Below are 15,515 nucleotides of genomic sequence, written 5' to 3' on the forward strand. Positions count from 1 at the left end.
GTGCCACTGGGCTCGGCCACCTAATTTTTTTTTTTTTTTTTTTTTTTGAGACGGAGTTTCGCTCGTTACCCAGGCTGGAGTGCAATGGCGCGATCTCGGCTCACCGCAACCTCCGCCTCCTGGGTTCAGGCAATTCTCCTGCCTCAGCCTCCTGAGTAGCTGGGATTACAGGCACGTGCCACCATGCCCAGCTAATTTTTTGTATTAGTAGAGATGGGGTTTCACCATGTTGACCAGGATGGTCTTGATCTCTTGACCTCGTGATCCACCCGCCTCGGCCTCCTAAAGTGCTGGGATTACAGGCTTGAGCCATCGCGTCCGGCCCAGCCACCTAATTTTTAAGAGGACATAAAATCCATACGCACATGAAAGTCACATTCCACTCAATTAACGATTTTTATCTGTTTCTAATGAAACAAAACTAATACCTTTACATATTGAAAAATAATCTGTACACCAAACCCCCACGACACCTGGTGATCCCTCAAACGTGCACAAGACCTGAGCCAGGTGCAGCGCCCAGAACGCTACTGGGGCCCTCAGCGGTGGAGATGCAGCCTTCTTGCCCCACCTGCTGGCTGTCTGCCTTATTACATGTTACCATTTCTCCTGCCTCAGCCTCCGGAGTAGCTGGGAACACAAGCACCTGTCAATGTGCCTGGCTGCTGCTTCTTGCTTTTGTTAAGGAAAGCTTCCCCGGAGGAAGCACAAATGGGTGCACCTAAAGTGTCTTTGATGTTGCTAGTGGGACTGAGGAGCAGAAAATGGTGGCCCACAGGAGCAGCAAAGAGCAAAGGATATCCTTAGCTACGAGAAGGCCTTGCAGAGGAGTCTTGCTGATAATGGCCCCTTCCTCTTGGAGTCCATAGCTGGAGATACAAAGTGGTCCTATCCTTCCAAGAGTTTTAGCTCCCTAGGAACTCTCGCAGTAGTTCTGCCAGTGGATTTATTAAAGGGAAGCGGAGGGTGCTAGTGTGTTGCCCTCAATAAAGGGAAGTTGAGAAGTGGAAAAACACAATTCTCAAGCTTTTTTGTTATTTGTTAACTCATGTCATCATTTTATTTAACTCATTAATGAGGGAACCAATAAGGAGATAAAAGAGCTGCTTTGAGGAGCATTTTAGAAACAGGATTTTTTTTTTTTTTTTTTTTTTTTTTTTTTTTGACACGGAGTCTTGCTCTGTTGCCAGGCTGGAGTGCAGTGGCATGATCTCAGCTCACTGCAACCTCCACCTCCCTGGTTCAAACGATTCCCCTGCCTCAGCCTCCTGAGTAGCTGTGTGCCACCACACCTGGGTAGTTTTTTGTATTGTTTAGTAGAGACAGGGTTTCACCATGTTTGCCAGAATTGTCTCGATCTCCTGTCCTTGTGATCCACCCGCATCAGCCTCCCAAAGTGCTGGGATTATAGGGGTGAGCCACTGCGCCTGGCCCAAGAAACAGGAATTTAAACAGTCAATAAGAAAATAATTGTCAGGCTGGGAGTGGTGGCTCAGACCTGTAATCCCAGCACTTTGGGATGCCAAGGCGGGTGGATCACCAGGTCAGGAGTTCGAGACCAGCCTGGCTAACATGGTGAAACCGCCCCCCCCCCCCCCGCCCGCCAACTGGAAGTACAAAAAAATTAGCGGGATGTGGTGGTGGGCTCCTGTATTCCCAGCTGCTCGGGAGGCTGAGGCAAGAGATTCTTGATGCATGATCCCAAGATCATGCCACTGCACTCCGGTCTGGGCAACAGAGCGAGACTCTGTCTCAAAAAAAAAAGAAAAGAATTGTCAAAATTAGGTTGGTAATTTAGATATAGGACTGGTTAACTTTCTAGGACAGTAAAACCAAAACCCCTTTGCGGTTAACTTCCCAATTGGGCAATAAAACCCTATCATTTTATCAAGTTCTGCAGGTTAGCTTTTACCCAACACAACTATAAATGTCTGTGCATTTGTAAGTTGTAGATTATTTATCAAATGTACTGTGACAACAAAGTCACATTCCCTGGGAGAGTCATACGAGTGTCAAGCAAGCTTATTAGAAAAGGCTCTAGGCCAGGTGCAGTGGGTCATGCCTGTAATCCCAACACTTTGAGAGGCTGAGGTGGGTGGATCACTTGAAGTCAGGAGTTTGAGATCAGCCTGGCCAACATGGTGAAGCCCAGTCTCTACTAAAAATACAAAAAAATGGCTGGGTGCGGTGGCTCATGCCTGTAATCTCAGCACTTTGGGAGGTCGAGGCAGGTGGATCACGAGGTCAGGAGTTCAAGACCAGGCTGGCCAAGATGATGAGACCTTGTCTTTACTAAAAATGCAAAAATTAGCTGGGCGTGATGTCGGATGTCTGTAATCCCAGCTACTTGGGAGGTTAAGGCAGAGAATTGCTTGAACCTGGGAGGCAGAGGTTGCAGTGAGCCAAGATCGCACCACTGCACTCCAGCCTGGCTGACACAGTGAGACTCCGTCTCAAAATGAATAAATAAATAAATAAAAAAAAATTTTCAAAAAATTAGCTGGATGTGGTGGCGCATGCTGGTAATCCTAGCTACTTGGGAGGCTGAGATAGGAGAATTGCTTGAACCCAGGAGGCGGAGGTTGCAGTGAGCCAAGATCGCACCATTGCACTTTAGCCTGGGTGACAGAGCAAGACTCCATCTCAAATAGATAAATAAATAAATAAATAAAAGAAGAAGAAAAGAAAATGCTTTAATGTGATATCAAAAAAACAAAAACAAGAAACCAAAAAAATCCTCATTTTACCTTTTCCAAGTTTCCAGAAGTTATTCTTTCACAGCAAAGAAGAACTCAGCTAGCTTTGGAGATAAGCTATCTGGGTTACTTAGTGTATGAACTGGGACAAGATACTAACTTACCCTTTCTGGGCATCTGTTTCCTGGTCTATAAAATGGAAATAATAATACTGTGATAGAATTTATTTCTCCCACATGAAATAATATAAAGCTATAAGACAGGGTTCACTTTTTAAAATTATTCTAATCCTGGTCTAAGAATGGTTGATTAATACTTGTAGATCTTCTTACTTCTGGGTTTGTTTGACCAATATGAGATTGGGAGTGAGAATCTGTACAAACTGAAGTCAGACCCCGCCTAGACTGGCCAGAATGAGAAGAGAAGCAGGGACTTGAGACAGCAAGCTTTGGGGCCTGGGAGAATAAGATGGGCTAAGAAAATAAAGAGTCAAGATCTTGAGACATTTGCAGGGGTAGTTGAGCAAAAACACAGTTTAAATGGACTGACGGTTATAAACAGAGTGAAAAATGACATGATTATTAATAAGTAAAATCTAATTTTATATCTTGGTAACTTTGCAAACAGTTTCTTGACTTTTAAAACAGTTCTTTGTGCTTTCCGTTATTTTCCCTTACCCTCATCTACCTCAAGATGGGCAGAAAAGGTACTGTTCCATTTGACCGAGAACTTCATACAGTCAGGAGCTTCATAAGGTCATTTGCTTCTGTGTCTCTGCACACTGAGGCCCTTCAGAAAATAATTTAAGTGGAATTCAGTTTCCATTGTGCAGATGGAGAAACAGGCCCAGTGGCGAAGCCCGTACCTAAGGTGACACAGTGGTAGAACTGTAAGTAGACCCCGAGCCTCCTGTCCTCTAATAGAAGCTCTCCTCTGCCCAGTCTCTGTAGAGGTTTGTACTGTAGCGTCTACCTCGCATGCTCTGGGCAATGTGTCTCACATACCCCAGGCCTCTGTATGTGGCCAGGAGTAGCATCTAGGTGAGAGCCCAAATAAAGCACCAGGCTGACTTCAATGTTCCTGCCTTTTGGCCCTGGAGAAATGCTGGAGAGCCAGGCATGGAGTGCCTGCCTGTAGTCACAGCTAATCAGGAGGGTGAGGCAGGAGAATCACTTGAACCCAGATGTTTGAGGCTGCAGTGAGCAATGATCATGCCACCGTACTAAAGTTTTGGGCTACAGAGGCAGATCACATCTCTTTAAAAAATTTTTAGAGATGCTGTCTCTTAAAAAAAAAGTTTTATTTAAAAAATGTAAGAAAGAGAAAGACCAGAGACAGCCATGCCTTTTAAAGTCCTCCCTAAAGCGTGTCGTCTTGCCAACCCTTTCAGCCATTCACACAACAATCCTAGTCATAAACTGGGACCACACTTGCCATCACCTGGGGTCAGGAAAACTGGCCAGCTGAACCCGCTTGGAGGGAAGAAGCTGAGTGTGGGTGTTAGAGAAGGAGAAGTCGGTCAGCCAGTATAGGCCTGAGAAAAAAGAAAAAAAAATTATTAAAAAAAAAAGAAGGAGATTTCGGGATTCCATGCTTGTCTGGAATCACTGCACCATACCCTGGTCAGTAGGTACAGGACTGTCAAAGCCCTCCGCAGAGATGCTGGGTCAGTGAGGAGACCCCAGATGTCTCAGTCATCTCACTCCACTCCTGTTTTAGCGTCTGGGGGGAAACAGAGAATGAAAGTGATCTTGAGTAAACTAAACACTGTTTAGCTATTCATTATATGTATTCCTTCCTGTTCCTTTCTCATTCTCTCCTTAATGGGTTGTTTTCGCATCTATCAAATAGTTCTAGGCTTTCCTCCCCGACCAGCCTTTTATGGATTTACATACCAGAGACTTCCAAGCCACAGTTCAGAAGTGATTTGTGGAGAAAGCAGCAGTAAAGAATGAGCCTGGGAATCAACGCAGCGGCCCCCAGGCTGTGGAGCCATTTATATCTACTCCTCCCTCTGCCGGAGGCTGTTTGTTTGAGTTGGGAGGAAGCCAATCAGATGCACTGGATCAGGGTGTCCTGTCCAAGGAGACAGGGGGCTATTTGTCTTCTCCCATGAGAGAGACAGTCGTGGGAGGAGGAGGGAAGCGCTTAAGAACAGGGACGGAGTAGATAGGGAAAAGAGAGTCAATCAGATCTCTCAAGAGTATAGTCGGCCGGGTGCAGTGGCTCACGCCTGTAATCCCAGCACTTTGGGAGGCCAAGGGGGAAAGGTCACTTGAGTCCAGGGGTTCGAGAGCAGCCTGGGCAAGATAGGGAGGCCCTGTCTTTACAAATAATTTTTAAAAGTTGGCCAGGTGTGGTGTTGCACATTGTGCACTAGGCTACTCGAGAGGCTGAGGTGGGAGGGATCATTTGCGCCTGCGAGGTCGAGGCTGCAGTCCGCTGTGACCACATCACTGCACTCCAGCCTGGGTGACAGAATGAGACCCAGTCTCAAAAAAAGAAAATATATATATATTCAGGGTGGGCTTCCTCTTATTAGATATGGCCCAAGTGAAAACCTGGAACTTGTCTGAACTGGACAGCCAAGGAGAGAGGCAGAAGAAGATTAGTGGGAAAAGCGGAAACTTCTAGGTTTGACTCAACGACTGTGTGTGATTTGGGGCAAGCCACCTTCCTCTCCATCTCCTCTGTCTCCTCCTCTAGTAAATGTTCAGCATCCTGAGGTCTCCTCCAGTTCTGAAAGGGGATGGTTCTTTTTTTTTTTTTTTTTTGACATAGAGTCTCACTCTGTTTCACTCTGTTGCCCAGGCTGGAGTGCAGTGGCGGCGCCATCTTAGCTCACTGCAACCTCTGTCTCCCGGATTCAAGTGATTCTCCCACCTCAGGCCTCCTGAGGAGCTGGGATTACAGGTGTGCACCACCACACCTGGCTAATTTTTGTATTTTTAGTAGTGGCAGAGTTTCACCATGCTGGCCAGGCTGGTCTCGAACTCCTGACCTCAGGTGATCCACCCACTTTGGCCTCCCAAAGTGATGGGATTACAGGCATGAGTCATAGTGCCTGGACTCTTTTTCTTTTTTTTTAATTTTTTGACTTACAGAACATGAAATTACATGTTTTTAATAATGCAAAGGTACTTCCATGGGGCTGCTCAACAGAGAGAAAATAAGGCTAAAATGCAACTTAAAGCTCAAAACATTTCTAAATGGCTGTTTACAGGGGCAGGTGGAGGGAATTCTCCCTCTGCATTGATAGAAAACAAAATACAATCAGGCCTATTAGGCCTTGTTGGAAATGTTCTGTATCTTGATCTGGTGGGTTTTTACCTGTGTACATCACATGCACACAGATAAAAATTCATTTACCTGTACACATAATTTCCATGCACTTTTTGTGTCTAAATTATGCCTCAATGGGAAAGTTTTTAAAATGGACTTCATTAGGCCGGTCACAGTGGCTTATGCCTGTAATCCCAGCACTTTGGGAGGCCGAGGCAGGCAGATTGCTCGAGCCCAGGAGTTCAAGACTAGCCTGGGCAACTTGGTGAAATCCCATCTCTACAAAAATTAGATGGGCGTGGTGGCACACACCTGTAGTCCCAGCTACTCAAAAGGCTGAGGTGAGAGGCGGATGGCTTGGACCCGGGAGGCAGAGGTAGCAGTGAGCCGAGACTGCACCACTGCACTCCAGCCTGGGTGACAAAGCCAGACTCTGTCTCAAAAAAAAAAAAAAAAAAAAATTAATTAGCCGGATGTGGTGGTGCACACCTGTAGTCCTAGCTAATTTTAAGGCGAAGGTGGGAAGATCACTTGAGCCCAGGTGTTTGAGGCTGCAGTGAGCTGTGATTGGGCCACTGCTCTCCTGCTTGGGCAACAGGTGGAGACCCCTGTCTCTTTAAATGAATTTCCATCTAGGAAGATTAAGGACGTCCTTCTGAGTACTTTAAAAAGGTTTTCTATTTGTGCTGAGGGAAGAGGCAGAAAATTAGGGAAGCAACAAGATAACCTCGGTTTTGGAGAGATTTCCAAAGTCCTGCTAGCCTCAGAAATTCTCATGTTCCTCCCCAAGGACAGAAAACTCCTCCTTCCTGTCTGATCTCCATCTCTTCTATTACAGTGCTAGCCACTCCCTCTGTCCTCATGGAGCCCAGCCTTTCCCCTGGCTGCAGACAAAATCTCTTTAGAGCCCTGTAGTTTGAAGTATTGAGAGAGATTCCATTTCAACCTTTCCACCATCCGTTGTCTGCCCCTCACCCTATTCTCTTCTCTGGGAGATGTCAATTCCTGTTCTGATCCCGCCCCCCACCCAGGCCCTTTTCCGGTGGTATGTGCCAGCCGGTCCTGCATCCCACATCCCCAGCTGTTGACATTTCATTGCCATTACCCACAGAATAAAGAAAGGGGCCCTGTTATTCAACAATAGGGGAAAAGACAGAGACAATGGGAAATTGTGCTTCCGATGGGGTGGGGACTGAGAAGGAAAGGATAGACAGACAGACAGGGGGCTGTACAGAAGAGGTCAGGTTTCCTGAAGCAGCTGAAAGTCCTGGATGGTTCCCACCTGAGAGTCCGTTCGCAAAGGCAATGCGAACTCAGGCACCAGAGGGCAGAGGTGAGTACTCTGTTGTGGGGCGAGGGGAGATGGGGATGCTGCTTAGATGAGGTGCATATGGAAAAGGAGGCAGCTGGAGCTTGGCAGTTATAGATCTTTGAGCCACGTTTAGAGTTCATCCCCATCCCCATCAGTCCAACACCTTCATATCCACCGATCAATCCACCCCTCTCTGGTCTAAAGGCATCGAGAAACAATGAAGCACCTCACTTTCTGCACTCTTCCAGGTCATCATGCCTGGGTTGCCCCCTTTATTCCATTCCCCTTCATGGGTTCCCAGCCCTCGTCCCAAGCCCAGCATCTTCCCCTGGTTCCAGAATAGTGCTTTTCACAGATATAGTCACAGGGCTGGACACAGGTCACTTAACAGGGCTGAGTGGACTGGTGGGGGTGGGGGGTCATTCTTAGCACCTTGGCTGCTTCTTTGAGCACAGGACAGAAGCTTTTGCTCAAAGGTGCAAAAGGAGAAACTGTGTTGATCAGGTACTCAAGTCCCAGAATTTTAAGGTGCTTGGAACTCCCAGGAGCCTGGCAACAGCTTCTTCCAGAACCTCTTCCTCAAGCAAGGCAAAAAGCTGCTAAGCACTGCTCCCTCCATCTCTGTGAAGAGACCAGGTAGGCAATGGAGCCACTGACTACTCTCTCATTTTCTGTTGGGGGTATGAAGAGCATGTGCACCTGTTTTGAAATACAGAAATACAGATCAGTGATTAAGTGCTCGAGCCTCATTGTCAGATCTGGATTCAAGTCCCGGCAAACCCTTCCTCTTACTAGCTGTGTGACCTCATTTCCTAAAATGTGTGAACCTTTGTTTCAGCAGGTGTACAATGGGATTTATAATTGTTTCTGCCTCAGAGAATTGCTGGGAGGAGTAAATATAAAAATATACATGTGGCCAAGTGCGGTGGCTCATGCCTGTAATTCTAGCGCTTTGGGAGGCTGAGGTGGGCAGATCACCTGAGGTCAGGAGGTCAAGACCAGCCTGGCCAAAATGGTGAAACTCCATCTCTACTAAAAATGCAAAAATTAGCCAGGCATGGTGGCAGGGACCTGTAATCCCAGCTCCTTGGGAGGCTGAGGCAGGAGAATGGCTTGAACCTGGGAGGCAGAGGTTGCAGTGAGCTGAGATCGTGCCATTGCACTCCAGCCTGGGGGACAGAGTGAGACTTTGGGTACTTCCTCCCTCTCTCCATTCCCCATCCTGTCTTCCCATGAGTCTTTAATGTAAGTTCATTCATTAAACCACACACACTTATTTAGCACCTACTATGTGCCAGAAACTATGCTGGGAACTGGAGATAACAGCTAACACATACAGAGCACTTATTACTTTCCAGACACTATTTCAGGCATTTTGCATATCTCACTTCATTTACAACTACTCAGTGAAGTAGGTGTGCCATTATTCCCCACATTTCACTGATGAGGACCCTGAGGCAGAGAGGGGTTAAGTAACTTATGCATGATAAGCAACTTATGCATAGTCATGCAATTAGGAAATAGAGGAGCCAGATTTGGAAAACAAATGCAGTGAAGTCAAGAAGTCTTCAGTCAACTTTTTTATTCTCTTGGAGACAGGGTCTTGTGCTACCCCCCAGGCTGGAATGCAGTGGGATGATCTCGGCTCACTGCGGCCTCCGCCTCCTGGGTTCAAACGATTCTCCTGCCTCAGCCTCCTGAGTAGCTGTGATTACAGGTGTGTGCCACCAAACCAAGCTACAGTTTTTATTTTTAGTAGAGATGGGGTTTCACTGTTTTGGCCACGCTGGTCTTGAACTCCTGACCTCAAGTGATCCACCCGCCTCGGCCTTCCAAAGTGTTGGGATTACAGTGGTGAGCCACTGTGCCCAACCCAGTTCATTTTTTTTTAAAGGTCAAGGTTTGATAAGAATGATACAATAAAGAAGGAGCTGGATGCAGTGACTCAGACCTGTAGTTCCAGCTACTTGGGAGGCTGAGGTGGGAGGATTGCTTGAGCCCAGGAGTTGGAGGCCAATCTGGGCAACATAGTAAGATCCTGTCTCTAAAAAAAAATAAAAATAAATAAAAAAAGAGGAGGGGTGTCAACTACTGTACTGAAATAGATAATTGCATTTAAAGTAGTTTTTTAAAAAAACTTTATAATTTTATATTTTTTAACTTCATAGTTTCTGGAAAACCTCCTTGATATAGTCTATATATGCATATGCATATAGTTCAAATTCACACTGTTAAATTTAGGTGCTAGTAAGAGTACTTGTAAGACAAGAAGTGCTGTCTGGGTGCAGTGGCTCAGGCTTGTAATCCCAGCGTTCTGGGAGGCCAAGGCAGAAGGATTACTTGAGCCCAGGAGTTAAGACCAGCCTGGGCAACATGTCAAAACTCCATCTCTACAAAAAATACAAAAGAAAAAAATTTAGTGGGGCATGGTGTTGTGTGCCAGTAGTCCCAGCTACTCGGGAGGCTGAGGTGGGAGGATGGCTTGAGCCTGGGAGGGGGAGGCTGCAGTAAGCCATGATCATGCCACTGCATTCCAGTCTGGGTGACAGAGTGAAATCCTGTCTCAAAAAAAAAAAGTCCCCAGTTCAGCAGATGACAGTGCACTACAGTGTAGCAAACTGGGGGTGAGGAAAGGTTTCCCAAAGGAGGTGAGGCCTGTGTAACCAAGACGGGCACAAAGGAAAGGAAGTGAGTACAAACTTGGACTGTGTGGGAAACTGCCAGAAGTCCAGCACGTCTGGGGCACAGTGCAGAGGCCAACGTGGTAAGAGGCGAGGCGAGGCTGGAGGTGCACGGAGCAACTAGATTATAGGTAGCCTTGGAAGCTGTGGTTATGAGACTGGATTTCATCCTCAGGGCAATCAGAAGTCACTTTCAAACAGGAGAATGACAAGGCCAGGCACAGTGGCTCACACCTGCTGTAATCCTAGCACCAGCCTTACCAACACAGCAGGACCTTGTCTGTACTAAAAACTTGAAAAGAAAAAATTAGCTGGGTGTGGTTGCGCATGTCTGTATTCCCAGCTACTCAGGAGGCTGAGGTGGGAGGATCACCTGGGCCTAGAAGTTAGGGGCTGCAGTGAGCCATGATCATGCCACTACACTCCAGCCTGGACCATGGAGCGAAACTCGATCTCAAAAAAAAAAAAAAAAAAGGCAGGAGAGTGACAAGATCATTTTGACTCTGGCTTCAAGATGGAGAATGGGTGCTGGGAGAGGATAGAGACGAGCTGGCAGTCCAGATGGCAAGCTTGGGAAGTAGCACTTGTGATGAGGGGGACAGGTAGAGGAGATGCTAAATTAGTACCTGCAGGCTGAGAGGATGTGAGAGAGGAAGAGAGGGAGAGAAAGGGGGTTGCTGCTGCCTTCCTCCCCTCATCACCGTCCTTTTGTCACTAACCCCTTTTCTCTGCCCCAGTGGCTTCCAGCTGGACAGTCCCTTCTAGGAATCTCTGATGGGAGTTCACCCCCAACCCTGCTCTTCCCCACCCTTTTGCCTCAGTCCTGAGAACTTCCCATCCTTCCTGCCCTGCAGGCAGTTCCCGGCTAACTCTCCATCATGCCAGGCTGGCTCACCCTCCCCGCGCTCTGCTGTTTTCTGCTCCTTTGGGCCTTCACCATCTTCCATAAAGCCCAAGGAGACCCAGGTAAGACCCCAGCCCAGGCCAGACTCTGAGGAAGGCTTGCGGAGACTGCAAGGGTGGGGAAAGGGGAAAGGGCAGCTGTTGCAGGTACCCAGGGAGTGAAAGTCATTGCTGAGAAGGCAATGGAGGAGAGGGTTGGGGGGCTCTGGAGAAAGCATTTGGGGAGCAGGGTCTGATGGGCACTTGGGGCAGTGAGGATCAAGGGGTTCCTGCCACTGTGGCCCCCTCTGCTCAGCATCCCACCCGGGCCCCCACTACCTCCTACCCCCCATCCACGAGGTCATTCACTCTCATCGTGGGGCCACGGCCACGCTGCCCTGCGTCCTGGGCACCTCGCCTCCCAGCTACAAGGTGCGCTGGAGCAAGGTGGAGCCCGGGGAGCTCCGGGAAACGCTGATCCTCGTCACCAACGGACCGCACGCCCGGGGGTACGGGCCCCTGGGAGGGCGCGCCAGGATGAGGAGGGGGCATCGGCTAGACGCCTCCCTGGTCATCGCGGGCGTGCGCCTGGAGGACGAGGGCCGGTACCGCTGCGAGCTCATCAACGGCATTGAGGACGAGAGCGTGGCGTTGACCCTGAGCCTGGAGGGTGAGGCCCTTCTGCTCCTGCCCCATTCCTCTCTAGCAGGCGGGGCTGCCTCGCCTGGGGTCTCCCAGGGCGCCTTCCCAGTATCTCCCTCTCACCCCAGGGAACCCCAGCTCCCTCTCCCAGGCCGCACCGCCCTTCCTCCCCCTCCACCATCGTCTACTGGCCCTCCCCAGCCTCCCCGCCACCCCCTAGGTGTGGTGTTTCCGTACCAACCCAGCCGGGGCCGGTACCAGTTCAATTACTACGAGGCGAAGCAGGCGTGCGAGGAGCAGGACGGACGCCTGGCCACCTACTCCCAGCTCTACCAGGGTGAGCGGCCAAACCCAGCACCGCCCAGGCCCCGCCGAGCTGTCGCAGGGGCCCGACAGAGGGCGCCAGGCGAGCTCAGTCTGGCTCCTGCCTGGAACGCCTCTCATCCCGACCCCCGCCGTCTCCCGCCAGCGTGGACCGAGGGTCTGGACTGGTGTAACGCCGGCTGGCTGCTCGAGGGCTCCGTGCGCTACCCTGTGCTCACCGCGCGCCCCCCGTGCGGCGGCCGAGGCAGGCCCGGGATCCGCAGCTACGGGCCCCGCGACCTGATGCGCGACCGCTACGACGCCTTCTGCTTCACCTCGGTGCTGGCGGGTGAGGGGAGGGGCGAAGACAGGGTCTTGGGGCGGGGTCTGAAAAGTGTGGGAGGCGGGGAGTGGACCTCAGTGTGAGATTAGGGAAGGGTCTCCGGGTCCCTCCAAGGCACCGCCCCTCCATCAGCCCGCGCTCCCGCCCAGGCTCCAGACCACCTCTCCAAACGCTCCCAGCACTTCTGCCTTGATCCCCCAACTCCTGGTACCCAAGTCCGATCCCGCCCCTCTGCGGTCGGCGCCCCAACTCCGCCGCCTGGGAGTCAGCCTCCCTGCCCTGCCCCGCCCCGCCCACCCTGCTTTCGGTCGGTGACCCGCTGTGGTCCCTAGGCCAAGTGTTCTTCGTGCCCGGGCGGCTGACGCTGTCTGAAGCCCACGCGGCGTGCCGGCGACGCGGCGCCGTGGTGGCCAAGGTCGGGCACCTCTACGCAGCCTGGAAGTTCTCGGGGCTAGACCAGTGCGACGGCGGCTGGCTGGCTGACGGCAGCGTGCGCTTCCCCATCACCACGCCGCGGCCGCGCTGCGGGGGGCTCCCGGATCCCGGAGTGCGCAGCTTCGGCTTCCCCAGGCCCCAGCAGGCAGCCTACGGGACCTACTGCTACGCCGAGAATTAGTGTCACCGTGTCCTCTCCAGCGCGCGCGACAAAGCGTGGGAGTCGTAGCGGGGTTCGCTCGCCACCCCTTTCCGGAGCTCCAGACCGGGAGCGGCCTCTCCAGACCTGCCTTTCCAGCGGGTGCTGCGGGTCCCGGACCCCGGCTGGCCAGGCAATGGGGAGGGGAGGCGGGTGCGCCCCCGGCGGCGAGGTGCGGCGGAGACCCTCGGACCTGCTGAGGTTCGCGAGCCCCCGCATTGGGCTCAGCCGCCGGTGGGCGGGAGGGGAGGCCGAGGGTATTAACGGCAATAAAATAACCTGGGGACCTTTTGTGTTGGACGGAGCTGTAAGCGCTGCGAGGCGTGGATGTGTGTGTGAGTGTGCGTGTGTGCGTGTCTGAGCTGATGACCCGGGACCCTGCGTGGCCACTGAGCGCCTAAGACAGAGTGAGGGACAGGGCTGTTGCCGTTACGGGGAGGGTTAGTGGAAGAGCGGGAGTGCGGCCGGAGGTCACCCATAGGCCAAGGGAGAGGGAGAGGTGGAGACGTCGTGGGCGCCTGGCCGGGACCCACGCGGGAGAAGACAGGATGTTGTTGCGCCAGGCGCCACGCGGGGGCGCTGCACACTCACCTAAGATTTGTTCAAATCTGCCAGGGGCGCCCCATGCCCCTAGGCCTACCCTGTGTGCCCCAGATAACAAATAGACAACTTAAACATATTTCAAAATGTGCAGCAGACTGCAGACCTTCCTGAAGCGTTTGCGGGGACTACTATTAAAAATAGAAAAGTGATACTGTTGTTAGAATTGACAGGAAATTAACCCTGCAGAAGGAGGAGGCAAACACCAAACACCAGGACCACCAAGGCAAAGGGGGAACTGGACAAGTCACATTCTCCATCGTGGCTACAGGAAACATACTAGCAATTCAAGAGACAAGTTCTAATGTTATTAGTTCACTTTTCACATATATATTGGTGTGTATATACATTGGTTTCTAACTATACTACAAAAAGCCTGAGCTAGATAATAGTAATGAACGGGGCAAAGGGTATGAACACTCTAATGGTGTTTGGTATATGTTGCAAAATTGATTTCCAAGGGGGTTCTTGCTATAATTGCTAAAGAGAATTCTTGCTATAATTGCTAAAGAGACCAGCCTGGCCAATACAGTGAAACCCCTTCTCTACAGAGAATGATAGAATGAACACCATCTTCAATAACCATCATGCAGCAAATGAGGTATTTGTGCCATTTCCTAAACCTTGGTTTTCTCATCTTGGTGTGGGATAATAATTTTTGTCTTTTGTGATTGCAATCAGTTGAGGCATTGCATGTACTGGGCAGTACATGCCTGGTACACATAATGGGCACTCAAGTGGTACCTATAATAATTAATAATTATTGTGATGACAGTAATTTGGCAACAACAGTAATTTTTCAGCTTCTTACCAGGCAGCCTGGAGGGCTGGTTGTTGTTTGGCACTATATTAGTCAAGATCAGATAGATTATGCTGTGATAACAAACAACTCCCAAATCTCAGATAACAAATGTAAGATGACCTAAACATTTCAAAATGTGCAGACTGCAGACCTCCCAGAAGGGTTTGCAGGGACTACTATCAAAGATAGGAAAGTCAGGTGGGCAGAGTGGCTTACACCTGTAATTCCAACACTGTGGGAGGCTGAAGTGGGTGGATCATTTGAGGTCAGGAGTTCGAGACCAGCCTGGCCAACATGGTGAAACCCCGTCTGTACTTTAAAAATACAAAAATTAGCTGGACGTGGTGACAGGTACCTGTAATCCCAGCTACTCAGGAGGCTGAGGCAGGAGAATTGCTTGAACCCAGGAGGTGGAGGTTGCAGTGAACTGAGATCACACCATACACTCCAGCCTGGACAACAGGGCTAGAGTCTGTCTCTAAATAAATAAATAAGGTTTATTTCTCACTCAGGCTACATGTGCATCGTGGTCTAGAAGGGAGTTCTTATTTTTGTGATTCAGGAACACAGGCTGATAGAACAGCCACCATCTCGAATACCGTCAATCACCACATCAGAAGGAAAAAATAAAAAAGAGCTCTGCAGGGTTTCACAAACGCAATTAATAGCTCCCACCCAGAAGTGATACCTGTCCCTTCGGTTTACAACTCATTCGCCAGAACTAATCACATGGCTCCACCCAACCACAAGGGGGCAAGAAAGAGCAATGCTTCTTTGGCCTAGAAATAGAGAAACTGGAAATATTTGATAACAGCATCAGTGTCCACCACAAGCACCAAGGAGAGCGGTCTAGACTCTGGGACATATTGGTAGTCACCCATCCATCTACCCCTTTCCAGGGTTTTCTAAGCTATGGCCTATGATGAAGTCAGAGCCCCAGAAAGCCAAGATACCGGACCCCAGCAGCTCAGCCAGCAGGAGGATGGCTTTTCTTCAGTGTAATGTCTTCAGCCCAAGGGCAATAGACCATACGAGAAATGGCCATAGGGCAAGCACGGTGGCTCACACCTGTGATCCCAGCACTTTGGGAGGCCAAGGCGGGTGGATCACTTTAGCCCAGGAGTTTGGGACCAGCCTAGGCAACATGGCAAAACCTCACCTCTACAAAAAATACAAAAATTAACTGAGCTTGGTGGCACACGCCTGTTGTCCCAGCTACTCGGGAGGCTGAGGTGGGAGGATCGCTTGAGCCAGGGAGGTTGGTCAAGGCTGCAGTAAGCCGCGATCACACCACTGCACTCCAGCCTGGTGACCCTGTGAAAAAAAAAAAAAGTCAAA

The 15,515-nt window shown here is 50.2% G+C and overlaps 1 protein-coding gene across 1 annotated transcript; it reads left to right on the forward strand.

Annotated features, from left to right (window-relative positions):
- The first annotated feature begins 6,424 nt into the window (after window positions 1-6,424).
- On the forward strand, window positions 6,425-12,839 carry HAPLN2 (hyaluronan and proteoglycan link protein 2). Its single transcript, XM_012449812.2, has 7 exons — window positions 6,425-7,311; window positions 7,746-7,926; window positions 10,826-10,937; window positions 11,170-11,523; window positions 11,716-11,832; window positions 11,965-12,147; window positions 12,474-12,839. Exons 3-7 carry the CDS (start codon window positions 10,850-10,852, stop codon window positions 12,755-12,757), a joined length of 1,026 nt encoding a protein of 341 aa, XP_012305235.1. The 5' UTR covers window positions 6,425-7,311; window positions 7,746-7,926; window positions 10,826-10,849; the 3' UTR covers window positions 12,758-12,839.
- Window positions 12,840-15,515: the final 2,676 nt, after the last annotated feature.

This window comes from Aotus nancymaae, unplaced genomic scaffold, assembly GCF_030222135.1.
Source record: "Aotus nancymaae isolate 86718 unplaced genomic scaffold, 86718_ANA_hifiasm-v0.15.2.pri h1tg000108l, whole genome shotgun sequence".
Classification (NCBI taxonomy): Eukaryota; Metazoa; Chordata; class Mammalia; order Primates; family Aotidae; genus Aotus; species Aotus nancymaae.

Bases quoted from the DNA above. Each gene is read 5' to 3' on its own strand.
- HAPLN2 (XM_012449812.2), top strand. From the start codon at position 10,850: ATGCCAGGCTGGCTCACCCTCCCCGCGCTCTGCTGTTTTCTGCTCCTT. The intron at 11,524-11,715 runs GTGAGGCCCTTC...GCCACCCCCTAG, and splicing joins GTTGACCCTGAGCCTGGAGG to GTGTGGTGTTTCCGTACCAA. The intron at 11,833-11,964 runs GTGAGCGGCCAA...GTCTCCCGCCAG, and splicing joins CTACTCCCAGCTCTACCAGG to CGTGGACCGAGGGTCTGGAC.